At 36.9% G+C, this 26,455-nt stretch overlaps 2 protein-coding genes across 3 annotated transcripts; one reads left to right on the forward strand and one right to left on the reverse strand.

The window, feature by feature from the left end:
* Positions 1-11,729: 11,729 nt before the first annotated feature.
* Positions 11,730-18,472, reverse strand: LOC103967746 (casein kinase II subunit alpha). 2 transcript variants are annotated; one of them, XM_009381043.3, is made up of 10 exons: positions 18,028-18,469; positions 17,760-17,889; positions 17,099-17,293; positions 15,378-15,535; positions 14,465-14,555; positions 13,617-13,682; positions 13,303-13,385; positions 13,155-13,218; positions 13,005-13,073; positions 11,730-12,103 (listed from the first exon to the last, which is right to left on the reverse strand). In XM_009381043.3, exons 1-10 carry the CDS (start codon positions 18,384-18,386, stop codon positions 12,044-12,046), a joined length of 1,275 nt encoding a protein of 424 aa, XP_009379318.2. In that variant the 5' UTR covers positions 18,387-18,469; the 3' UTR covers positions 11,730-12,043. The 2 variants fall into 2 exon arrangements, with proteins under 2 accessions (XP_009379318.2, XP_009379319.2); XM_009381044.3 differs by lacking the exon at positions 17,099-17,293 and having other exon boundaries at positions 18,028-18,472.
* Positions 18,473-22,920: 4,448 nt separating this feature from the next.
* LOC103967745 (queuosine salvage protein) lies at positions 22,921-26,344 on the forward strand. Its single transcript, XM_009381042.3, has 7 exons — positions 22,921-23,646; positions 23,733-23,873; positions 24,414-24,512; positions 24,774-24,850; positions 25,143-25,251; positions 25,353-25,681; positions 25,936-26,344. Exons 1-7 carry the CDS (start codon positions 23,577-23,579, stop codon positions 26,026-26,028), a joined length of 918 nt encoding a protein of 305 aa, XP_009379317.2. The 5' UTR covers positions 22,921-23,576; the 3' UTR covers positions 26,029-26,344.
* The last annotated feature ends 111 nt before the right edge of the window (positions 26,345-26,455 follow it).

A 26,455-nucleotide genomic window follows, 5' to 3' on the forward strand; every position in this document is an offset into this window, starting at 1 on the left:
TGTAGAACTCAATGAGGAGTACGTAATTCAAGCTTGTGGGGGTGATGAGAAAAAAATTGAAATGATGAAGGAGCTTATACAAGAAAGAAGGGAGCAACGCCTTTTGGAGATATCCAATGAAGTTGATAAGTACTTCGCCACTCCTTATATTAGCATTGTTGTTGGTGGCTTTGATCTCTTGAATTTGTGGAAATCAGACACAAAAGAGTTCCCAATTCTTTCACAAATAGCCAAGGATAACTTTGCAATCCCCACTTCTACCGTTGCTAGTGAAAATGCATTTAGCCTAGGGAGGAGGGTTGTGGACCCTTTTAGGGCATCCTTGACTCCTAAAATGGTAGAGGCACTAGTGTGTACTAGTGATTGGCTTAGGGCGGATGAAGTAAATTTCTACAAGGAACCAACGGAAGATATGCTTCAATTTTACAAGGAAATGGAAGAAGTGGAAACAAGTAAGATATGCTTTAATTTTTTTAGTAAATTTGTTTTTAAATGGTTTTCAACTTTAATTCTTCTTGCTACAAATATGTTTTCTTTGTTTGTAATGTAGGCTTGACACAAGCTCAATCTTTCTATAAGTTCAATGTCTCCTCCAAAAGCTTCGACATCTTGAACTTGAAGAATTGATTAATGAATTTTACTTTTTGAAGTTTAGTTTCAATTTTCATTTGGTTTGAAGCTTTAACTTCTATTTGGATTGTTAACTTCTATTTGTTTTGGTTCGTAACTTCTATTTCGATTGTAAGCTTAATTTCCATCATAAATCTTGATGCACCATTTGAATTATTGTGTGTGTGAATTGTGAATGATGAATAATAGATGAATTTAGGCTACAATATATGAGATAAAGGTACAATAAAAAAGTTTTGCCCTTGAATTGGGTTAAAAAAGCAAAAACAGATTTTGTCCCAAAATAAAGTGGCAAATTCCATCACCATTGTCATACCATGCCAACCAAACTATTTGGTAATACCGAACTTCGGTATATCGAAATTTTGGTATGGTAATGGTAATAGATTTTTGCCAAACCGAAAGTTTGGTATGGTAATTGGTACGAGAGTTTTGGTACAGTAACCGTACCGAACCCACCCTTAGGTATAACTTACAAACAAAACAAAATGTACACAAAGTTTGAAACGGTAAGTATGGAACATGAGACATTGAGTTGAGACCTATTTGTATCTGTATAATTAAGAACAAATATTTTACGAGCCTTGCATGCACACCATCACCATCATCATCAACAGTTATCATGCATCATTAGTTCCATGCATGGATGATGGGCATCACAATCATCATCATCATCAATACTCATGCAAGAATATCTGTATCCATGCATGGAGATGGAGGGTACATGGGGTAGGTGTGAAATAAACTAGTCAAAATATCTAATCTTCACTTTAATATTCTCGATTTACCCATTAATCTAAATAGGGTTGATCAATTCTTTCCCAAAAGCATGCATCTTTTACCCTAAAGAACAATAAATCATATTTTAACTAGCATATTTTACACCAAATGATGGGATTTTTAAGACATTATTTGTTAAATTTTATGTAGATTTCCGACCAATCATTGACGTTTTGCACATTAATGCCAACAAAACAATTACGTAACTTTTTATAATGGAAAATTGTATTGCCCAAAGAAATGAGTTTAAATAATATTTCACTTGGACCCTTATTATATTTCTTTATATGATTCGTAATTATAAGATACGAAATATATTTGAGCAGAAAATTGGAGACATTGCCTTGTAGTTCCAACTTGGCAGTCTTCATACTTTGACCCAATTCAAATTGAAAATGAAAACAAATTTTGCGCTTCTTCTTTTGAAATTGGTTTTGTGTATTGATGTATGCCTTAATAATGTCATGCACTGTGAAATAAAAAAAATATATGTTGTAAAAAATAGTGTGACAATTATGCGTTGTAATGGTGTGTGGTCCCCTCTATACCAATTCCCAATATCGGATTATCTGCCAAATGTTTCATAAGCATAGTTAAGCTTAAGTCCTATGTCTTAAACTTGTCTCCAATTATTAGGTTTTTGGCTCTATCCCTATTCCCCACACCCTTAGTCAAGCTGGGTATTATACACCCCATTTGAGGTTTCATGCAGTCATTTTAATTTTAATTATTTTGTTGTAAGATTGGGACAAATCCCTTAAGCTGGTGGATTTGTGGGAGGGTTGGAGGACCACCAAAACCCTAGAAACAGAAATGAGAGGACCCCAAAACTTAAGGCTTCTATTTTTCTAATGGTAATTTGGTGGGAAATTCTTGGAAAAAGGACTAAGGACCCATCAAACTAAGGAGACTAAGGACACCATGAATGCTGACACGCCTGACCCTGATATTCTCCCAAACATTAGGGTAGGCTCGTGCTGGCCGACACCCAAAGATGACGAAACCATGTTAGGATGCATGAGAAATAATAAATATAATGTTATGCAGCTGAGGAACGTGTTCAGATTATACAACTAATTTAGAACACTAAAAAGAAATAATATAAAATTAAATGAACAAAGGAATGGGTCCTACACCGAGAGGACTCGAAGATGCCGATGCAAGAGTGCCTTGACGCCAGGATTATACGCCTCGATTCTAAGTCTTGAGGGGGCACTAAACAAACATGAGTGGACCAAGTTGATACATATATAATACTGAAACAATTATCAACATACTAACCCCCAAAGTTTTATGAAAACTCAACAGCATAATATGTAGTAGGTTTTCCGAAAACCCTAGCATGCCATAAAACATATCTCGTATATAATGTGTTAACTAGTGGTATCAAATCGCCCGTAGGTACTATATTTCTCAGTTCAAAGCCAGTGCATATATCTCTCGGCCTGAAGCCATCTACATATATCTCCCTCGGCCCAAAGCCATCTACATATATCTCCCTCGGCCCGAAGCCAGAACAGTGACCACTAGATATGCACAAAACATTGAATATAAAATTTCCAACATAAGTACATATATCTCAAAAACATCTTCATAGTATATAGTCATCCATCATATATGTTATAAAGAAGTGTAAAAACATGTTCATAAATAGTATATAGTCATTCATCATATATACTACAAAGAACAATAGTTCGATAAAGTATGGCATTCCAAAATATTCTCAGTAAAGCATGATAATCATAAAGTGTAAATCTAATTTACTCATAAAACGATTCATAAAATGTAACCATTAAATCATGTTTTTCATGTATGCATTTCTACTATTAAAAACATACATTTTAGAAGGGGTCCACTCATAGATACTCCGTTGTCGAAAAGCCATATAAAATAGGAATGACGGAATCATCGCTAATATTCGCACCTAAGCACATAAAGGGTCCAATTAATAAAACTATATTCAAACAATTGAATTTTGGAAAATGGACATCAAAAACAGATTCAGGATGTCAGCCTAGGAGGGGTCCCAGACAAAACCCCAAAAAGTCAACCCAAAAGTCAATGTTGACTGGTCAATGGTCAAAGTTAACGGGTCAGACCGGGTTAGTCAAATGGGTCGAGTCATTGGGTTTGGGTCAGCCGAATTTAGGGCTTAGGGTTTGGACTTGGGTTAAGGTTAGGTTTAGGTGGGTTGGGTTTTGGGTTAAAAGGTTGGGCTGAGGTTAGGGCCGAGTTACAAAGCCAATGGGTTTGGGTCACAAGGGTCACGGGTTGGGCTGGAGACCCGTGGGTTTTGGGCAGGGTTCAAAAGACTTGGGTCAGGTTGACCTGTTTTCAGGCTTATGAACTGGCTAGTTTCTGAGCACCAATTCAAACGCCCATAACTTATTTGTTACTCAACCAAATCAAGTGATTCAAAAGCTAAAATGTAGTTAGGAATGTAGAGAATAGATTCATACCAAGTGGGGACCGAGTGGTGGCGGGTTGAAAAATGGGTTGAAAGATGGCCAAACGACCACGACGTAGAAATTTCCAGATTTGCACATTGACTTTCCTTGAGCTTTTCCGAGTCCCTACACCACCAAAACCATCCAAAAACTTACTAACCATGAACTTAGACATGATCTACAATGATAGGGACCAGTTTCGAGGCTTACCTTTGTCTGAAATGGCGAGAAATCGCCGAAGAAGTTCCTTGAACAGTGCAGCTCGGGGGTGAGTTTTTGAATGGTTTTTATTCTATTTTCTTGGTTCAAGAACTCATAGGGACAATGAGGAAAGGTTGTGGTGTAGTCTAGGTTGTTGTTGTGTGTTGTTGTTTTAGTGAAAACCTTTTAGGAGGGTTGATTTTTGAGAGAGAAATGATAGAGCCGAGAGTGGGGGAGAGAGATGAGGGAGTTGTGAGAGAGAGAGAGTTGTGAGGGAAAAGAGAGAGATGAGGGATTTAAGCGTGGGGGAAAAAAATCAAGGGTGGCCCCTTGGACACACCAATTAAGACCAAAAGCAATCCCATTTCAAAATATCTAACCCAAAGTGAAAATTTATGAAAATACCCTTCCGTTCGGTAATTTTCGGGACGAGTTGTTACAATCTACCCCCGTTAAGAAAATTTTGTCCCAAAATTTGAAATAACTTGCAATACAAAAATACTCGAAGATAGGTAGAAGAAAATATATGTAACGAAGAAATCAAGTCAGAGTGGTTGCATAAAAGGGAAAATGCCACACCGTTGCGATCGGGTTGCAATGATTCCATCTTTCATGCCTCCAGGCTCACACCTTCTTCCCCCATCCGTGTAAAAGTAGAAACATACTTTATAAAGATATAAAGTCGAAAATGTATAATAGTATAAGGTCAAAAGTAAGTACGCAATAACGTCAAAATAGATATTTAATAACATAGAGGTCGAAAATTCGTGCTAAACTTAAAACTGAAGATGGAAAAGACTCGACCAAACGTTTGTAACTTCGAAAAGATAAATGTAATATAAGGTAATACAAAATACTTGTATTGAAAACCAAAACTGAAAATGAAAGTGGGTATCGCCCAAGCATACGTAACGTACTACGAGAAAAGTTATCTTTGGGTCAAGCCCCAACAATGACTACTCAGTAACATCTACCATAGACGAGTCTACCTACCCATTTGCTTAATGAGCCCAACGAATAAGCTATCGATATCACAGTTTGTAGCCCGCAATATCAACAACACTTTGTTGTCTCGATATATAAGTGAGAAGCTCCCAAGGATGCCAAAATACCATTTTTTCCCACACTTAAGAGTGTGCAAAGATTGTCTGATTCTCACCTCAACTGCGTTGTCGTACCGTTCCAAAGCGCACCAAATAGATCTGCTAAAAATGTCTTGACATCCACATACTCACGAACAAAAAGGTCTTGGAGTGAAGCAGTGGAAAGATGCATTAAGACGAACACATCGTTAGAAAAGAACTACTAGAGTACGATATGATGTTTATGAATTGTAGCAAGATAATGAGAGGTAACTATTCATTTTTGCATGAAGATAGTGATTGGTGATGCAATCCGCTGACTACCTGCACTACAACCTTCATCAATTTCTTACTAAAAGATGGCTCAAACCTTACACCTACGTAGAACTCTTTCTGGTAAGTCTAGTAAGCTTGTGAAAAGATTATGCTCCTAACGTTCCTGTCCGAATCGGTATGAACTAGGTGTACATTTCAACTGAGTTGATCCCTTGTGAATTCCTTACGGATTGAGTGAAAAACCATGTCGAGAAGGCTAAAAGGACACTCAAGAATTTAAGGGTCAAAACAAGTCCAAGGATAATTTATACTTCACAACTCTTGTGAGGAATTTCAATTTCCATTGATTGCAACCCCTTTTTGGAAATTGATGAGAATAGCATCTGATACCAAAGAGTCTCCCAAGAAAAGTATTTAATCTAAATGAAGACAACGCTTGAAGAATTTGCCGTACAGCTGACAATCGAGGTTTAGTGAACTTGACCTCGTGATTGGAGTAAGTGAGAAGGTTAATTATAGAACTATCACTAATGACTTATTCTAAAGATCCACATGAATTTCCTTAGCGAGAATGAGTCCAAGGACACTGGTTCGATCCCACCAAACCACCACTTACTAAGCTTCGTAACAATTAGCGCTCACTTGCTTTCTCCAACACGCACTTCAAATGTTTTAAGCAATTTCCATGTAGATATGACTTTGCCCGCCATTCCAAGGGAACACATGTCACAAAGTACATCACCATTTTGGATCTCCAAACTTAAACCACTTAAATTTTTCCGTTTCACCATAGATACGACTCTACCCTGCCATTCCTAGGGAACGCATGTCGCAGAGTGGCATCATTGTCTCAGGTATTCTGTTGGTCTTAACCAACTCATACCACAAGATTTTCTTTTCCCCAAAACTTCTATGTAGATCCGACTCTACCGACAATTCCTAGGGAACGTATGCTACAGAGTATCATCCTATGTTGAAAGTTGTCCAACAATCCAATTCGTCACCGATGAGGTACAATCTTGACACAGGATTCTTCTTATTCCATAAGATGTTACTATTCATGCAGTATAAGGGTTGCACAACTGTGCCGAAAGACAACAAATCCGGAAGTCGTGACATCCAGATGATGTCATGACCGACACACTGCTAAAGTAACAGAAGCTCCTAAGTATGCTCTAAACAACTATGCTCTGATACCAAACTGACATGGCCGACCCTGATATTCTCCCAAACACTAGGGTAGGCATATGCTGGCCGACACTCGAAGGTGACAAAGCTATGTTAGGATGCATGAGAAATAATAAATATAATGTTATGTAATTGAGGAACGTGTTCAAAGTATACAACTAATCTGGAACACTAAAAAGAAATAATATAAAATTGAATGAACACAGGAGTGGGAATGTCGATGCGAGAATGTCTTGACGCTGGGATTATACGCCTCCATTCTAAGTCCTGAGGGGGCGCACATTATAATGACAAGCATGGACGCATATAATATATGGTGTTAGCATTAGTAGGTTATGTCACATGGCATAGTAACTGTGATGTGATAAAACAATTAAATAATGATAATAAAATAATTAAAATTTAAAGCTTATCTTTTTCGTGTTTTCCCGTGGGTTTCGCAGAAAGTGGAAAGGCTGACAATTTCAGAGGGGATGCATTCGGCGAGGTTCGGCGCCAATTCCCTAACGAGTTTTGCAGCGCCAAAGTCACTCTCAGGTTGAGTGGGAATATTGAAACAGTTATCAACATACTAATCCCCAAAGTTTTATGAAAACTCCATAGCATAATATGTAGTAGGTTTTTCGAAAACCCTAGCATGCCATAAAACCTTCATAAAACATATCTCGTATATAATGTGCTAATTAGTGGTATCAAATCGCCTGTAGGTACTATATTTCTCGGTTCGAAGCCAGTGTATATATCACTCGCTCCGAAGCCAGAATGGTGACCACTAAATACGCACAAAACGTTGAATATAATCTTTCCAACATAAGTACATATATCTCAAAAACATCGTATAGTATATAGTCATCCATCATATATACTATAAAGAAGTGTAAAAACATGTTCATAAATAGTCTTCAGTCATCTATCATATATACTACAAAGAACAATAGTTCGATAAAGTATGATATTCCAAAATATTCTCAGTAAAGCTTGATAATCATAAAGTGTAATTCTAATATACTCATAAAACGTTTCATAAAAAATAACCATTAAATCTTGCTTTTCATGTATGCATTTCTACTATTAAAACATGCATTTTAAAAGGGGTTAACTCACAGATACTCTGTCGTCAAAGAGCTGTACGAAATAGGAATGACAGAATTGCCACTAATATTTGTACTTAAGCACATAAAGGGTCCAATTAATAAAACTATATTCAAATGATTAAATTTGGGAAAACAGATGTTAAAAACGAATTCAGGATGTCGAAATTAGCCTAGGAGGGGTCCCGAACAAAACCCGAAAAAGTCAACCCAAAAGTCAATGTTGATTGGTCAACAATCAACGGTCAAAGTCAATGGTCAGCGTTGACCGAAGTCAACAGGTCAGTCAAACGGGTCAGGTCACCGGGTTTAGGGCTTAGGGTTTGGACTTGGGTTAGGGTTAGGTTTAGGTAGGTTGGGCATTCAGTTAAAAGGATAATACGTTTAAAGGTTAGGCCCGGGTTAGAGCCGAGTTACAAGGCTCATGGGTTTAGGTCACAAGGGTCACAGGTTGAGCTGGAGGCTCGTGGGTTTTGGGTTGGGTTCAAAGGACTTGGGTTGGGTTGACCCGTTTTCAAGCCAATGAATTGGCCGGTTTCCGGGCACCACTTCAAACGCACATAACTTCTTCGTTACTCAACCAAATCAAGTGATTCAAAGCCAAAATGTAGTTTGGAATGTGGAGAAGAGATTCATACCAAGTGGGAACCAGTGATGGCCGGAAAATGGCTTGAAAGATGGCTAAACCACCACGACCTGAAAATTTCCAGATTTTCACATTGACTTTCCTTGAGCTTTTCCGAGTTCCTACACCACCAAAACCATCCAAAAACCTACTAACCATGAACCTAGACATGATCTACAATTATAGGGACCAATTTCGAGGCTTACCTTCGTCGGAAATGGTGAGAAATCGTCGAAGAAGTTCCTTGAACAGTGTAGCTCGAGGGTGAGTTTTCGAATGGTTTTTCTTCTATTTTCTTGGTTCAAGAACTCGTAGGGACAATGAGGGAAGGTTGTGGTGTAGTCTAGGTTGTTGTTGTGTGTTGTTGTTTTAGTGAAAACCCTCTAGGAGGGTTGGTTTTTGAGAGAGAAATGAGAGGGCTGAGAGTGAGGGAGAGAGATGAGAGAGTTGTGAGGGAAGAGAGATGAGGGATTTGGGCCCAGGGGACAAAATCAAGGGTGGGCCCCTTGGGCACACCAATTAAGACCAAAAGCAATCTCATTTCAAAATATCTAACCCAAAGTGAAATTTTATGAAAATACCCTTCCATTTCGTAATTTCCAGGACGAATTGTTACAGATGCCCTTCAATCTAAATTTGGATTAGACATATGATGATGTCCCTTCAGTTTCTATTACTTAGTGGAGAATATTGGAGGGATCTTTGTCTTTTTAGGATCAATAATCATCTCCCTCTATTTATTTTTCCCTTTCTTTTTCAAGTTTAACCAAAATGTCTTTAGAATTAATAGGAAGGGATTTTCGATGGTGCTTTGGATTATCAAATATGTTAAGCTTTTAAATGATTAGATTTTAGTTAAAAATAAAAAGCAATGAAGATCTAACTTCTTACTTTTTAGAGTCTCTTATATTCTGAAATTTTTTACTGTTAGATCTAGTTATTATTATATTTAATCAAGAATCTAAAAGTCAAAAACTCTACAATATATTAATATCTCGAAGCATATTACAGGTATATAATTAAATTGGACAGATGATTTAAACTACTATATGTCACGAAGTTGACTACAAAGATCATTTATAATACATGATGTTGAGTATCGAATGACCGTTGAACCTGCCATAGATGTGCAAATTACACGTATATAAATTGGACTACAATATTAGTTTCTATCATCATGTATATACAGGGCAACATTATACTGAATACACGTACTTTATGGTTCTAGATAAAACGATTCACAGTTAACAACTGTATATAAGAATGCATGTGCAAGCAGAACTGATTGCAATGTATACAAATATGTATGTATAAATAGAGGTCAACAAGTATTTTATGGAAGCGGTTTCCCCAAATGACAAGGATGACCATTATGTTGCACAATCGAAAGAAAAATAGCCATTTGCCTACGTAATGAATCAATTTGCCTCTTCCAAGTTGCAGGTACACAGACTTTTTAATTTCCGTCGTTGATAATATTTTCAAAGGATATTTTCCATGTCTGTTAGAACTCTCCATCTTTGGCAACTTTCCATAATCCATTATCCGAAGGGGGGGAGTATCATAGCTAGGTCGAGGTCGTAGTTAAAAAATTTGGAAGACTGAAGGGGGTAAAGAATAAATATTACAAGTACGAGCAATACAGTGGCAGTTTGATAAGTCCACATATTAAACTTATTTTTTGGAAAAGAGATGATGATAAGTTGATTATGTGTTAATGAATAGGTACAAGTGACGATGTGAGGATTACGTACGTAAATAATGATATAATACCCTCGGGTGATATATTGACATTGAATACTACGGTATAAATGTCAATGTGACGGCTTAGTACGTATAAATGTTAATTATGCACGGTTTAATACATACAGAATTCATAGAACTTTTTTTTTTTTTTTTTTTTTTCGCTTTTTTTTTTGCTTTTCTGAACAAATGATATTATCTACAATATGAGAGTGGGGAAGTGAGCTAAGCCTCACAATGGGCTAACAATAATATGGTTCAAATGCACCTTTGGTTGGCGAGAATGGTATCTAAGATTTCTCACTTGCAAGTGAAGAAGAATATCATTAAATCGTAGTACAAAATGGCTCGTAGAACCTTTTTGGAACATAATGACAAGGTGACCTGCATAGGCTGCTTTTAATTCAAAACCCTAGCCTCCAAAGAGGGCCAAGAAAAAAGTCACCATAGAGGAGGATCAAAGGGATTAACACTCCCTTGAGTTAGTCCTCCTCCCCTACTTTTCCTACTTCTTCTAGTTGTTTTACTCCTTTTGAGTTAACTAGTCCATTGTGGTGAATAACCGTCTCTTTGTGGGCACTAAGATTTAGTCTATGGCATGCTTAGATCTAAGTTTCTCCATTACTTTTTCAATCCAATCCTTCTCCCAAAATTCTTCGTCTTAATTTTATTCTAAAACCAGTAAATTGTAAATATGAATTCCCATAATTTCCTTGTTATATCCCTTTGGACTCAATCCTTTTATCAAAATTTATATTTTTCTCTATATCTACCAGCCCAACCGAGTTCTCCCAATATCCATCCACCCCCACCTTCTTGAATCTTGATGTACAATTTGTCTTAGCTAGAGAAAGTTGGTCGTGGTACTTATAATTTAGGCTATACCTGTGAGGACTTGTTTATAAAGCTTGTATCCATATTAGTTTCACACTTGGGAATTGTTGCTGTTGTTTTTCCTGTTATCCTGTACATGTTTCATGTACTTTAAGAATTACCCAGTGAACATTACGTCTTTTGATACCAAAAAAAAATTCAAATGACATTGTGACAAGGTGTTCATTACTTTTAGCCAAAACAATGACATGGTTACATCCTGTACGAATGAACGATAATGAAGGGGCCGTTTGATAAAATATCATTTTGTTTTTCAGTTTTTAGTTTGTTTTCACGTTTTTGAAAGCTGAAATCTAATTTTATAACTGCTTTCAGTTTTCAGTATTTAAAAAAATGAAACTCAACTACTTTTTTGAGTTTTCAAAATTTTGCTTCAAGTCTTTAGTTTTTATCTTCTTTTTTAACTAAAAATAATTACTAAACAAGATTTCAGTATTCAATTTTTAAAGAAGTGGAAACTAAGAATTAATGTGTACACTTAGGACAAAAATAAGGTGATCAAAATTCAATTCGATTTGCTCTAACAACCAATCCAATTCAATAGATCAGTGAATGGTGTACGGCGTATAAGATTGGTGTTGGCAAGAAAAACCAGACCAGCCCGTTTGGTACGATGTTCAAGGTCTAGGTCAGGTCCCAGAAGTTACAATAAAATGGTTGATTTTCAAGAGTCGTTCAATACTGTTAACACTTTGGAGACTTAAACCAAACATCACCAGTTAAAATTAGTCAAGAGAAGAGACTGCTAACCTCAAGGGGGTAGGCATGCAAATCATCACAACGAAAATCTTTTCATTGATTGAAGAGGAATTGAGTAAATCAAATTACACAATCCAGCCTGAAATCAGATTACAAATGCATACACAAGTTTGAGCCACACATGACAAGTTAAACAAGCAAGTCCCGCAATAATCTAATAAATCGAAATTCAAGTATTACGGTAAAAATGAACCAAAAGAAACAAGTCTTATAACAACGCAAACGCTTGCAAACCCTGCATCTGAACTCAACCACCACAATAAAAACTGAGGTAAGATTACAGAGAGAGCGACACACAGCATGATTCGACCAGCATCAGAACTCAATTTACTGGGTGCGAGTCCGGCTGCTTTCTGCATTTCTAATCGGGTAGAAATAAGGATGGGCCTGCATCACGTAAAAATGTTAGTTTGTCATTACAACACAATAAGCATGCCACGTACAGCCCTGTTCAATCATGCGCCCCCCCCCCCCCCCCGCGCCCCCGCCCCGGGAAAAGCCCTGATGTTCTTTCCCAGTAATGAGCATAGTGGCAGCACTTTCTAAGCAGGTAGTCCGAACCAATTGATATGAACATCCACTCCAATTTGGTACACCATTACTTTTTCCTCACATGCTTGGTAGATGGACAGAACTGTAATGCTTATTGTTTATGGCCAGTAATGGAAAGCAAAATCATCTCAACGAGTGATGCTACTTTTAAATGACAAGCAATTACGAAACCAGTAGAAATTATGTAAAGCTTCTTTTGATTGGAGGAAAAGATATAAACCTGTTCTGTTAGCCACACAAACACCAAAAGGTTATACCTTTCATCTCAATGTCAAAATAACCATATAATACTAGCATTCTACTCATTCATCGTTCACAGATTAGTTGGTATTATATGGTTAGTTTGACAGTGAGATGAATTCTAACCTTGTGCTGTAAACAATGGCTACCAAAAGAAAAGTGAAAAAAGCTTCATAAAAATTTCTATTTGTTTGGTAATCGCTTGTCATTGGAAAGTAGTAGTACCTCTGAAATGATTCTGTCCATTAATGTGAAGGAAACGCTAAAGCTTCAGTTCCTACCATCTCTCATATGAGGAAGAAGTGAAAGTGTAACAAGTTGAACTGGAAGAATAAACAAATATGGGCTTCTGACTCTCTGTAAGGAGTAGAAACAGCCAGTCCAAATCTACAAGTTTACTGATTGTGGGCCCTATGGGGCAGGGACAAAGCAGCGCTAGACCCTACTTAGGGTCGTGCTTTGAATAGTCTGGGTTGAGGAAGAACTAGGATTTTACCATTGCTTCTTTTGCGGTTGGTCTTTCCTGGTGATCATAGTGCAACAACTTGTCTACAAAGTCAAGCGCCTACAGAAAATGACACCAGAAGAAATTTAGACCAAGGAAAACTCAATACAAGTAGTATTAAAGACAATGACAGGAATTTACCTCAGGAACTGCTAAGTGCTGATTATCAACATTAATGAATTTTGTCCATGGTTTCCTGCTATGCCTGCATCAGAAAGATTTTTAAGGAAAAAAACGTCAGCATAGCGGGTAAATAGGAATAAGAAACAAATTATGAGAGAACACCTACCTCCCAACTAGAGCTGCAAGGTGTGGGTCTAATTCTATGCGGTACTTGTGTAGATAAGCGTTTAATTCATCTGTCCCAAGTACCTGTTGCAAATTCCAAGACGTCAGATTTCAATTGCTCTTTCTTCTTTTGAAAACAACCCTAAATTATGATAAAGCACACACAGACACACATTTGTTATATGATTGAATATACTCCAAACCATACACAACATAAAAATCTTTTTAACAGAGTAAAGCATATGATTAATTGTTTTGAGTATAATAAATACAACAAGAAACAACAGAACTGAACTTTCTTATAAGAATGAATACCTTTGCTATTTTGACTAGCTGGTCATAGTTATCATGCCCATAGAAGAATGGCTCCTTACGAAATATCTGTACAGCACAAGGCTCAAGAATAAGCATCAGAAGAGAGCATCACATACTTTGACATGGTATCAAATTTTGAAACTCCTTGCCATCTGCCACCCATGGATAAGTAGGCAAGCAGATCAAGATCACTGTCCATGGATCAGTAAGAAGAAAAAAAGTTCATCCTTCCCATCTAAAATACTCATTTTGGGACACAACCTATTTCTGATATTTCATCATCCCTAGCAAATGCGCAATCATTTTATCAGGGGATGATTCTGGGCTGGATGGGGATAACCAAGATTACACAACACTTGATATTTCCAGGCCAAAATACCAGCATAACCAGTGTTCTAAAAATCCCCACCTAGGCACTAGGCAGTTGGCCACCGCCACGACGTTTTAAAAAGAAAGACCACCTTGACCATCTAGGTCGCAACTCTTACATAGACAGAAAATAGATAACTTCCATTTGCATTTTATTTTTTCAATAAATTGTAAGAGACTTGTTGGATACTTGTTTGAACACTCATTATATCCTTGTTCCCAATGTTTACAATGTTCTAATACATTATGATTTATATGTCATTCTATTTTGCAATTTATGTATCTCTATACAATTATGTATTCTTTTAAGTATAAGTAGACATCTATTTATATATTATATAATAAACTTAATTACAATTGCAAAAAAAAACCGCCTAGTGCTGTTTAGAACCTTGAGCATAACCATAGTCAGTGCAGGAGTATCTGATATCTATAGGGTGCTTAGTAGTTAATAGAACAGAATAGATGGGAATGCTCACCATTCCAGCAAACATACAACCGAGACTCCACAAGTCTAAAGAATAATCATAATCTTGTAAATCAACAAGAAGTTCAGGACCTTTGAAATATCTGCAACCAAATGTGGATGGGGATAGAGAATAAGACAAATTTAAAGAAATTTGGATAAACCAAATTTAAAGCAAAAAGGTTTCTCATGCTCATTTACATTTATGAGTTGTTGTCAAACCATAAACATGAAACAGGACTCTTGATGCTAACGGCAGGTAGCTAATGAGAACTCAATTTAAAGCATAATGTCACACATATAATGCAAATATAAACTAAAAAGCGTCCCCTTCATCGTGCATCTGTTTGCTTTTTTGCTATTGCTCCTCTGTTCCCAAATACTTCCCAAATAAATTGCAGGTATGATTTTGCCCTAATGTCACATTTTCCCTACAGACCATACCACATCATCCTAATCCAAAATACCACCTCAAGTCAGTTAACTTTCAACCCCTCCTTTGTAAAAGAAAGGTAATAACAAGTTAGTATCTTATTGATAATAGTCCAACTCCTGGTTATATTTCAGCATATATAACTTTACATCACCGCGTGCTTCAAAATTTACAACGTGCAACATGCTTCAGGCATCTCAAGAACTATAACACATTAGTTTTTCAGCATGAGATCCATGATTTACAATTTCCTGTAATCTGTATTTAAAGTATGCATACAATGTCTTATCATAGCCAAACAAGGAATTGAACAGGTCCTTTGCAAATTGCAATCCAAAATTACATGAAGCCCATAAGGGCATTGAGGCACGAGGTTTAAAACATAGTAAGCCCACAATAAAATTAATAAAGTTATGGAAGTTTCAGATAACAATATATGGAATGTGACAAATCTTGATGTGTTTTGTGAAGTAGAAGATCAAATGAAAATAACCTTGAAGCGACCCGAACATTATATTCCTTCTCAGGATGATAAAACTCGGCAAGGCCCCAATCTATAAGGCGAAGCTTCCGCTGCTCATGATCAATCATAACATTATGGGGCTTCACATCTCGATGCATAATACCTTGTGAGTGGCAATAATCTAATGCCTACAAAGAGATCAATAAAAGACCGAGTTAGCGGATCTTACAAGCCAAGGAACTTTACCTTTCAGCTAGAAAATGAAAGTGCACACTTTGAGCATCAGAACATAGAACTGCATCAACAACAACCTGGCCCTTGGTACCAGTTGGTTCAACAAGAAACTGAAAATATTTAACAGATATCATAAGAGACCTCAAATTTTAAATTCAAGAATGTATAGAATTAAGGCCCGATTGCCTCAAGTATGAAGAGATGAATCTTCCCTTCCTTCTTTTTCAATGGTTTTGTCCTACATAACTCCTCTGAGTTGAGTTGTTCCACCTTTCAGTGTCTATTAATAGAACCTTATGCTTGGGATAATTGAGAAATAAGCATCTGAATGAACTTCTACTTTAGTATAAGGACAGTGGATTTCAAGATCCAACCTAAAGTTCACCAACAAAAAGATCCAACCTAAAGAACATTTAAGATACGAAAGAAGATTAAAAAAGGATGCTGCCTGTATCTGAGTCCTATAGGGGGCTCAATCCATGACTTCTAAGTAGTAAAACTATAACCGTTCAGCATTCTCTTACAATACTCTCATAATCACAAGCAGAAAGGTATACCCCATCTTGTAAATTTCATTGAAACTCTTAGTGTTAGTCACTTTGAAGACAATATGCTTTCTCCTTGCTTATTGAGTTCATCTACCCTTGTCAATATTTTCTTCCAACCAAATTTGTGGGTGAAGATTAAGGATCGCTATAATCTCGTGAACCCAAGGCCCCAGAGTGCAAAGCCCTGCCCTAATGTCGCAGATTTGGGGGAATAAATAGCAACTGAAGTGGGGTGGTAAATCCCACCTCACACTCAGGGCAGGATAGGGATGGCATACTCCGAATCACATATGCTAATTCCAATAATTAACTTTTTCTATTTTATGATGTATATAGTTACTCAAGTATTGTGTATAAAATGTATTATATTATGTTAGGGTTGTAAAAATGTATTTCATTTTTATTATCTAATAGCCAAAAAAAAAAAAAAATTAGGAAGGGGTGGCAGTGAGGAGGGGTTAATATTCTCGCAGGGCAGGGTGAGGAATTTCTGTATTCTTTAAAAAAACAAGGCAATTGTGGGGATGAGGATTGAGAATGGAAACAGAGATGCCTAAGCTAGACCATCCCACCTTGTTTCCAACCCTGGTGGAGATGCATAAAGGTCAGCATATTACCTAGGCCATTCCCAAAAAGAACATAAACTAAGTAGCAGCCAGTCAAATAAATCCTAGATCCGTACTACAACTCAAACTTATTTCTAGTGTAAAGTGAGAAACAAAAATTGCACAGAAGAAAAATGCAGTGAAGTTACCAGTCCCAACCCATCACTACCAAGCCCAAAGAGAAAGAAATCGATCTTTTTTAGGCCTTGAAAAGAAACTGACCTTTCAAACCTTGCAGATGTAAACAATTAACTCAGTTTAAACCTTACATCATTATGGACATCTAATTCATGCTTCTTCTAAGGGAATTAAAGTCTCACAACTCGTCATTTTAGAAATTGCAGAACCAAAACAGCAAGCTTACCTTGAGAAGTTCATAGATGTAATATCGTATGTCAAAGTCTGAGAGCGTCGGATAAAGGACTTTAAAATCTGTATTATTCACATATTCAAATATAAGACTAGGGGTCTTTGATTGCTGGTCTCTGACAATATCAAGCAACTTCACAATATTTGGTCCTCCACAAAGATTCTGCAATATTTTTATCTCCCTCTTAATCTGAATATAGAACCAAACAGAAAGGTAAGTGTCACGGTAGTGATTCAATACAAAGTTCTTGTACAGAAGAGAACTTTTACTTCATAAGCCAGGTGCAGTCAAAATTGTTTCTTGGGGTTGGTTAAACCTCCAAATCAAAGTCTTTTTTCGGTTTTCCAGTGGATAGGTTGCACCGAAACTTCAGGAAAAATATCATGATAGGATTTCACTCTATTCTTATCCTCATTCATTAGCTATCCAACAAATGAAAGAACAGAAAACATACTAACTTCCCACTGTAGGTAACTAATCCTATGAAAACATTAGCTGTATACTAGTAAATAATCCGCGAATACATGAAATATAAACCAGGCAGACATGATAACCAAAAACAAACAATTAGAATTACCCAACTGATAAGAACAATGAAATGTCAATCGTTTCGTTATACAGATAAGAAGGTAAAGGAATGTAATTTAGAACTCACCTTCTTCTTTTTAACAGGTTTGAGAATCTTGATAACACATTTTTCGTTATCGGTACAGTGAACCCCCTCAAACACCTCACTGTATTTTCCTCTCCCAACCTTCTTCACCACCTCGTAATCATCCTGCTCCCTGTACAATAATCCCGATTATTCAAAAAAGCAAAAACATTTATCCTTCAAAATTCAATTTTCCCACCAACCTAAACCAAATTTTCCTCCACTTTCTCTCAATCCAAACAAGAAACAGAGAATTTCATCAGTTCGTTACCCCCATTGGACGGTGAGGGACTCGTAGTCCCAGTAATCCTTGGGTCGGACCACGTTGACATCGGCGTAAGTCCTAGCCTTGGAGGGGGCGCCAGGGCGGCGAATCGCTTTACAGATCTTCTGCGCCAGGGTTTCGTGATAAGGATGAAGTGGCCTCGAGGGGCGGTGAAAGGAAGTATGGCGGTGAGGGAGCGGAGTCGCCGAGGATGCTATGCAGCGGACGAAAGGCGGCGGGAGCTGGTGGAAGAAGTGGGAGGAGAAGGAGAGAGGAGACGACGGAGGGTGGGGGCGCGCGAGGAAGAGGCAGAGAAGGCTGTGGTGGTGGGAGACGGTGAATTGCAAGGAGGGCCTTATGACCATCAATCAAATCGCCCAATACAAAAAGTAGGACAGATGCCCAGTCCTTTGCCTCTCTCTCTCTCTCTCTCTCTCTCTCCCTTCCTCCCTCCCTCCTTCCTTTTGGCATCAAACACCTTTTTTACTTTTTACACTTCTCAAATTTTGATCATTAAATCGGATAAATAAAAAATACAAGTGGATGAAAAGTAAAAAAATTTGTGTATATAAGTGTTATTCACACATTTAATTTGACCTCTCGCACATCTTGTTAATTTTTTATCGTTGATCTTTTTAAATTTACTCAATCCAACAGTCGAAAATTAAAAGATACGTAAAAAGTAAAAATAATGTGTGGATGGCACTGTTCATTCAAATTATGTGATTAAATTCCACATTTTAATTTTAATAAATGGGATTTTGGTACAGCTATTTATGTAGATTTATTAATAGTTTTGATTGCCTAATGACACAGTGATGAGTAAGGATGATGGATGAACTCTCACAATAATACTCTTCTAACTGAAATATTTAAATTAATAATTTTGCTTTTATGTGGTACGTAGACATAACGTTATGCTACTATTAAAGGAATTTATCATGAAGGGATTTCAAAACTCGTACTTTCGATTTTATGAATGCAGAATATTTGACAGTGTAGTGGAAATTTAGAGTCTTTGTTGACTAGATGTATCAAGTCTTCGATTGGGTGGCGGAGTACAAGTAAAAGAGGAAGACCATCACCACCTACTCTTTTAGTAACTTTCTCCTATTAATATTGGAAATTTAACCCCTCATGTTGCACTCAATTAAAATTTTCTTATTAAATAGAACAATTTATGATATCGTCTTGTGAAAATATAAAATTAGTTTAAGAAGTTTTGAAATTTGTGCTATAGAAGTTGTTTTATTCACGACCAAATTAACGAAGACCATGTCATTAGTGGTGAATTTAGAGAGAGACCTAGGCAGCCCTATGACCCCTTTGCGATCTTGAAACCCTTGCTTGAAATTTTTTGGGGACCCTCGAAGTCGACGACTGGGCCTTTGGCTCTTTGTTCTAACTCTGCAACGGCATCTTCACATAGAAGACGACCACGAAAAAAGAAATGACTTTTTTAAATGACTTAGCCCAAAACGAAGCTGTTTTGGCCAAATTATATATATATATTATATATATATATATAAATAATAGTCTGTTATTGATATGATTATTAATATGTTTTATGTTTGTAACTCGTTTAATTTATTGGAATATGGGTGGAGTTTTTGTATGTTGGTTAATTGGTATATGTTTTTATGTTTTAATTAATTGTGTAGTGTAGAAATAAGAATTATGGAAAAAAAAATTTCATGCCAAAGCCAATATCAACATCTATTAGTTTGGGTAGTTCAAGTTCAAGACAAAATGAGTGTCATATTGCTTGGCATGTTTGAATTTGAATGGTTCATTTGTAACTTTTAACAAAGAAAGCTACTTCATCTTGCTTAGTTGTATCTTAAAGATTTCACAGGTCAAGATAGATTAAAAAATCTTCATACATGATGACTCTTTGCCAATATACAAGTCTCATTACTAAATTCTAAATCACTTAGTTCCGAAAAAAAAGCGACGATATAAAGTATTTCATAACAAAACCTTGTTCTTCATGTTTCCCATTGTTCTTCTTAAAGGGAAAATATTGAGTTTCATGGCATGAGAATTAAAATTTAAATAACAATCTTGTCACAACCTAACCCTTAAAAAGGATATTCTCAAATTAGAGTGTGAATCATGCCTTAACTACGTAACAAAGTATCACAACTAAGACATGAGACATGATGAAAATAGAGCCATCTAAATATTACAACTTATCTATTCTATTCTATTAAGAGAAGAGGGCTTGTCAACTTTTTGCCCCCTTTTCTTCCAATTTTGCCCTCACTTTTGAATACACAACGATGACATGAGGAGGGCAAAATAGTAATTTTGTATCTGTTGAAAATTTTCCCTTGTTTTTCCCCTTACTTTTGATACACAATATTTACATAAGTAGGGCAAAATAGTAATTTTATATCGAAATATTTACATAAGATAAAAAATATGCACTTAGTAAGAGAAATTGTCCCACCATTATACACGTAAGTGAAATCATGATGTTTTTTGGATAGTTTGAATGAACTGAAACGGTTGCGCTTGAGGAGAACGTGGGAGGAGGTGAGCGGTTGAAGAGGCTTTAATTTTGTACCTTTTGACAAAATGACAATCATATCCTATTTTTCATATTTTACCCTCATTTTTTTTAGAAAATAACAATCATATACCTATTTTGTTCATACACACAAAATGTGTGCTCTCTACTAGTTCTTATTAATAAACTAAGTCTTAGTAGCTCAGTATCACAACACACTTCTTAGGCACACTCAAAACATTTAAGTTGCGTTTGGTATGTGGGAAAGATAGCTGAAGAATGGGAAGTGTTGCCTTCCGATGTTTGGTAAGTTCAGGCTTGAGAAATAATTTTCTGGCCCATAAGAAATAAGAGGGAGTGAATCTATTCATCCGTTTGATATTCACTTCCCTTCCCCTAGAGAAAAACAACCATTAATTGATCTCTTTTTACGACAAATAAGTCTTCATTGACAATTAAAATGCCCATTATATTTCGGAAAGTGATATTTCCTACTTTCCCACTGCTACCAAACATGAGAGAAGAATTTTGCATTTTCCTTCCCATAGGGAAAGCCATGGGAAATCATTTCCCATGAATTTCATTCCGCATACCAAATACAGCCTTAAAATTTGATAAGAAGAAACGAGAAAATGACAATTTATGCTTGGATTTTATGTTTGTGAGAAAATGAGAGCGAGAGTTGAGAAAATGAGAGAGAGAGCCTTCAAAGTTCTCATTGAGCTTGCTCCTTCTATCCTCCACATTTGCTTGTTCTCCTTGTCACCAAAGAATATGAACTCTAATAATATGAACTCTAATTTTCCAAAAAAGAATATGAACTCTAAGTTCATCACACCTTTTTGTCATTAGTGTTTAGTTGGGTCCTTCGGCCCTTTTTGTCATTTCTGACTTAATACAAGCCCAATGGGTCCTTAATACCCGAAATTATTTGAGGCCCAAATTGAACGCCTAAACGTTGATATAATTAATTAAAATAGTTTAATTTAATCTATAAAGGGAAAGGAATATTGTGGGCTGATGTTTTGGTAAAGCTGAGTTTTTTTTTTTTTTTTTGGGATATGAGTTGGATTATGTTGGATGACCTTTCTCCATCGATTGTTGATTTACTTGTAGATGACATTTTCAGGGTTGTTAGGACTTAGGCTATTTGGGTAAATTCCATGGGCTGATGTTTTTCTTTGTTTTTGGACCCCTTTGTAACCAAAAAAAAAAAAAAAAAATTCGGTATGAGATTGGTTAGGTTTTAATGAGTGAGACATTGAGTGATTAGAACTGCTTGAATTAAAACACATATTTAATTCCCCCTTTAATGAAAACAATTGCAATTGATGCTCACAGACCATGAGCAACTATGTGGGGCTATAACGATTAATGTGATTAGTCCTTGATTAATGATCTTACCTCTTTGACTAGATTAATGGGCTAATCATTTGTAAAATTGAGCTAAAATCTGAAATAAAATGTAATTTATCTAACGTATGAAATTTGGGTCCATTGACATAATTAATTTATGAGAAATCGAAACCACCTAAATCCAACTAGCCAGCCCATCCTTGGACAATAACAACAAATGGAGCCCTTGACCATAAGACAAAAACAAATGGACCACACAAAACCTCTCAATTCTGGGTCAGTAGCAGTACACAACCAATATTCAACTATCGGACCACTCACACATGACCAGAAAATGCACTAGTCACACATTCATTCAATTTCACACACACATGCGGAGATTCGGGAGTAGGATTCTCTTTCATTTTCTCTCCTTATATAAACGGTTATTATTAAGTTATGTTAACATTTTTGTTTTAAATTTTGTATACAGAAAAAAACAAAAAGAAAAATGAGGAAAGGAGGAGATGAGTAATAAGAGCAGTTCCACCGTGGGAAAGGCCCCCTCAGGCAATACACTATGCTATCCACTTAGTGAACAGTAACTGCTCTTAATGAACAGTAATTGCCTTTTGCATCTCCACCGTTGCACTTCAATAGCCCTAGCAATAGGTAATAAAATATTAGTATTTTTTTTATTCATAAAATAATACCAAGATAATTAAAAAAAGACAAAGAAAAGCAGCATCTCTCTCTCTGTTGAAACGAACACAAAGTAATCGACAAATGGCGGAAGCCACCGCATGTGGCTCCTCTTCTTCTTCACCTTCTTCACCCTCGCATTCACCCTCACTCTCATCAACACCACCATTCACCAAACCCTCCCCACCTCCTCCCTCACCCCCACATCCGTACTCCCCCTCTCGCCTGCCATCAGCACCCCAAATGTCCCCGCCGGAACTCACCTCCATATCCTCCGACCTCACCCACCTCTGCGCACCCAACTGCAATTTCCTCGTTTTCGGCCTCACCAGTCTAGAACCTGACAGAAAAAAAAATTAAAAAAGGCGTCTGACGTCAACTGACGTCAGAACCACCTCAGGCTCTCGGGCTGGCACGAATCCACCGGCCTGGCGCTCGAGCCTGCTCGGGCTCCCTTGCCAGCCAACGCTGGACTTCCTCCCTCGGGCAATCAGGCCCTGTGCTGAAGCCTGTCCATCGGGCAAAAGCTCCCGCTGAAGCTGCTCTAAGAGAAGAGAGAATTCTATTCCAGATATCCGACCCAAAAACACACAAAGAATTCAGAGGGGTGACATGAGGAAGAGCGTGCACCTTTTTATCTCATCCTAAGGCCGTACGAGCTCATTAAAAAAGTGTGTGCAGGGAGAAAGTGCAGGTCTTTCCCACGTGAGCCGTTCTGTGGCTATAGTATACACGGAAAAGTCTCCGGCCGGCGGAATGGAATTCCACAGCTGCTAAAATGGAAAGAAACAACATAATTAAATAATTAATTAAAAAAAAAAAAAACGAAATAAAATCAATATCAGAGAGGGCATTTACCTCTAATTAATTATTAATGATTATACTGGGGAGGGCAAAGAAATAAAAGACACCAGCAATAGCGGGAAACTTGGAACCAGGCACAAGTCCCGCTCTCTCTCTCTAGGGTTTGAACTTTGAACGCAGAGCCCGCCGTGTGGAAGCAGCCATGGACGATGTTAGGGCAAGCTCTGCTTGGGTCGCAAGCCATTCTTCTCATGTCCTCGTCGATTCTTCAGGTCTCTCCGCACTTTGTCCATGTTTCTCTAGTGTTGGTTATTGATTATTTTAATTGGGTTTTAATTTTTTTTAAATTTTTTTATAGGGATTGAGAAAGTGGCGGAGACGATAGATACAATTCCGAAGGTGGAATGGGATTTCGAAGGGATACACTATTTCGACAATGGACCTCTCACCGTTCAGTATCTCTTTGTGTTGGACGCTTTGAATTTCTGCTTTTGGCCTGGTATGTATCCATTTTTTCAAAATTTTAATTTGTTTTGTTGGAGCTCAAATTTTAGTGTATTTTCTTGTATTTTGTAGCTCAAATTTTGTTTTTGTTATTAGAATAATTCAAGAATAATGGTCAGTGAAACAGAGCACCTTATTAGATTAGAGAACAAGGAAAAAATAAACTTATTTACGAAAAAATGTTTTGGGCATTATACTTTTGCCCTTCCCATTCTTTTCTTTACCGAGCCAAGTTGCGAAATTCGGTTAGAAAAAAGGTTCTCTATAAATGTGCTTGCCAGTTTTATCAAGATTTGAACTTTTCATGACAGTCAAACCAATACTTCAATGTGTGTATGTCTGCTGCTGCGTGGTTGTTGTAGAGCGGTTTTCATATGGTCGCTCGTGGAACCCTATGTCAGTTGCTGGCGGAAAGTGATCAATTATTTTATGGATTGAAGAGATTATATTCATATCAATGTTAGCAAATGCACTTTATTCACTATGTTTTCTAGGCTAAAATTGTTTCTTTATAATTTTTTCTTTTTCTTGACAGATAAGGACTTAAATTACGACAATTTGGCTGCCGGTCTGAAGGCAGCAATACAAAATGACAAATCTGTGTTTGATGCTGATCGTCTGCAGAAATACACCGGTACTCATCTTCTTGAACACATATCTCCATGTCCATAAAGATGCATTTTCACATGTACACACCAATTGTGATATATCTATCAAGTGTACTCCTTTGTTCCAATTGGTAGAAGGAAAATGACTGCCTCTACAGAATGTTAAATTTTTGGATGTGAAACTGTGCTCTTGTGAACAAGTTTGGCAGTTTAAAAGTTCTAAACTCTGACTTAGGTGACACTCTTCTACTTGATAGTAATTTGATTAAAGAGGTTTATGTTATAAGGTCCTGAACTACGGGAGCTGTTGAAATGGCCAAGGTCACTACCCTTGGAGGACGAGAGAGTTCGTTTGTTACATGAGGTAAAATTTACCTTTACATTTACGGAAGCTTTTATTCTTACATTTTCTCTTATTCTCTTAAGAAATACCCTTCAAGTTTCTTTTTGTTTGATTTTTTTTTATTACTCTGGGTCTGTAACTATTAATTTCTCTTGAATTTATCAGTCTAAGCAGGAGACAATATACGTTGATGTTATTGATTATTTTTTTATTTAAAGAAGCATCCCACCTCAATTGAAAATACACATACCGTTTTAGGAAAATGATATATCCCTGTCAAATATTCAAAATATTGTTAACTATTGTGGCCTAGGTTGGGTTTGAACTGGAGAGAAGCTTTGATGGCAAGGCATCCAATCTTGTGGAGTCATGTGGAAAGTCAGCTGTTAAGCTTGTAGCTCTAGTTACTCGTCACTTTCCTGGTACATTTTAGGGTTTAAAGTCATTTTTGATAGCTGCAGAGTTTGTAGGGGTTATTCCCAAGGAAACATGCATATTTACTGTAACTAATTAAACTTTCTAGGTTTCCGAGACCACTCAGTATACAAGGGCCACCAAGTATTTTTGTATAAAAGAGCTCAGATATTTGCAGCAGACTTATGGGGTGCATTTGGAGGCCAAGGATATGGAGAATTTTATGACATTGGCTCAATCACTATTATGGCGGACTATATTGTTCCAGCCGTGCTTCAACAGCTGGGTGTGCTGAAGTATAGTGCAACCCTTGCCAGCGCTATCGAGGCTAATAGTCAAATAGTTGCAGGCAGTGAGGAGGAAGTTGAACTGCGAGCTTGCTCCATATATGCTGTCGAGAAAATGAAGGAGTTGATCAGTATGAAATCAGGGCAGCAGGTATGGTTATTTTCAGTCGTGGTTGTAGTCTGTAATTTTTTGTATGTGAACATTTAAATTCTTCTTGTGGCTGCATTTAAGTAGTAAAACATTCAGATTTTTTCTTTTGTCTGTATGTGTTCTGTTCTCACCAAAGTGAACTGTTGTTGGACCATGTTGTGCCTTTGCACTTGAAACTGTATCCTGCATCAGTTTTCGTTTCTTTATCATCTCTAACCAATCCCTTTGATTTACTAGTGGGGTTTTTTTTTCAGGTGCTGAGTATTGAGTTAGACCTTTGGCTTTGGTCTTTTGGCATTCAGTGTCCTGCTCTGCAACACCATCGAACCCTCTCTATATATTATTGAGTGCACTATATCTCAGCGTACACCTTTGCTATCTATGTCATTGGGAGGATGGAAAAATTTTGGCTTTGAAGTTTCTAGTTAGTCTTTGGATTAGTATGAAACAATTTCTGACATCCTATTTCCTATTGGAAGTGTTGCGGCTTCTATAATTTTGCATAGTTCAGCTAGTAATTGTTGAACAAATGAAGATCAAGAATGTTATCGTAACTAAATGATTTAGTATGTAGTTTCCGACTGAAATACTTTCTTTACCACGTGTCAATTTTTGTTGTGATTTTACTGAACATAAGAATTTTAATGCCTTTTGAATGTGGCAGCAGGCGTTTAGTAGTTTTTGTGATCAGAGAATTGCATTGCAGGATAAGAGATCTGGTTCAAATTGGTGCATGATTTTTGCTTATTTTTATCTTATGAACCCACTGATTCT

This window comes from the organism of the source record quoted next, unplaced genomic scaffold, assembly GCF_019419815.1.
Source record: "Pyrus x bretschneideri cultivar Hongxiangsu unplaced genomic scaffold, Pyrus_bretschneideri_v1 Contig18, whole genome shotgun sequence".
NCBI classification, from domain to species: Eukaryota; Viridiplantae; Streptophyta; class Magnoliopsida; order Rosales; family Rosaceae; genus Pyrus; species Pyrus x bretschneideri.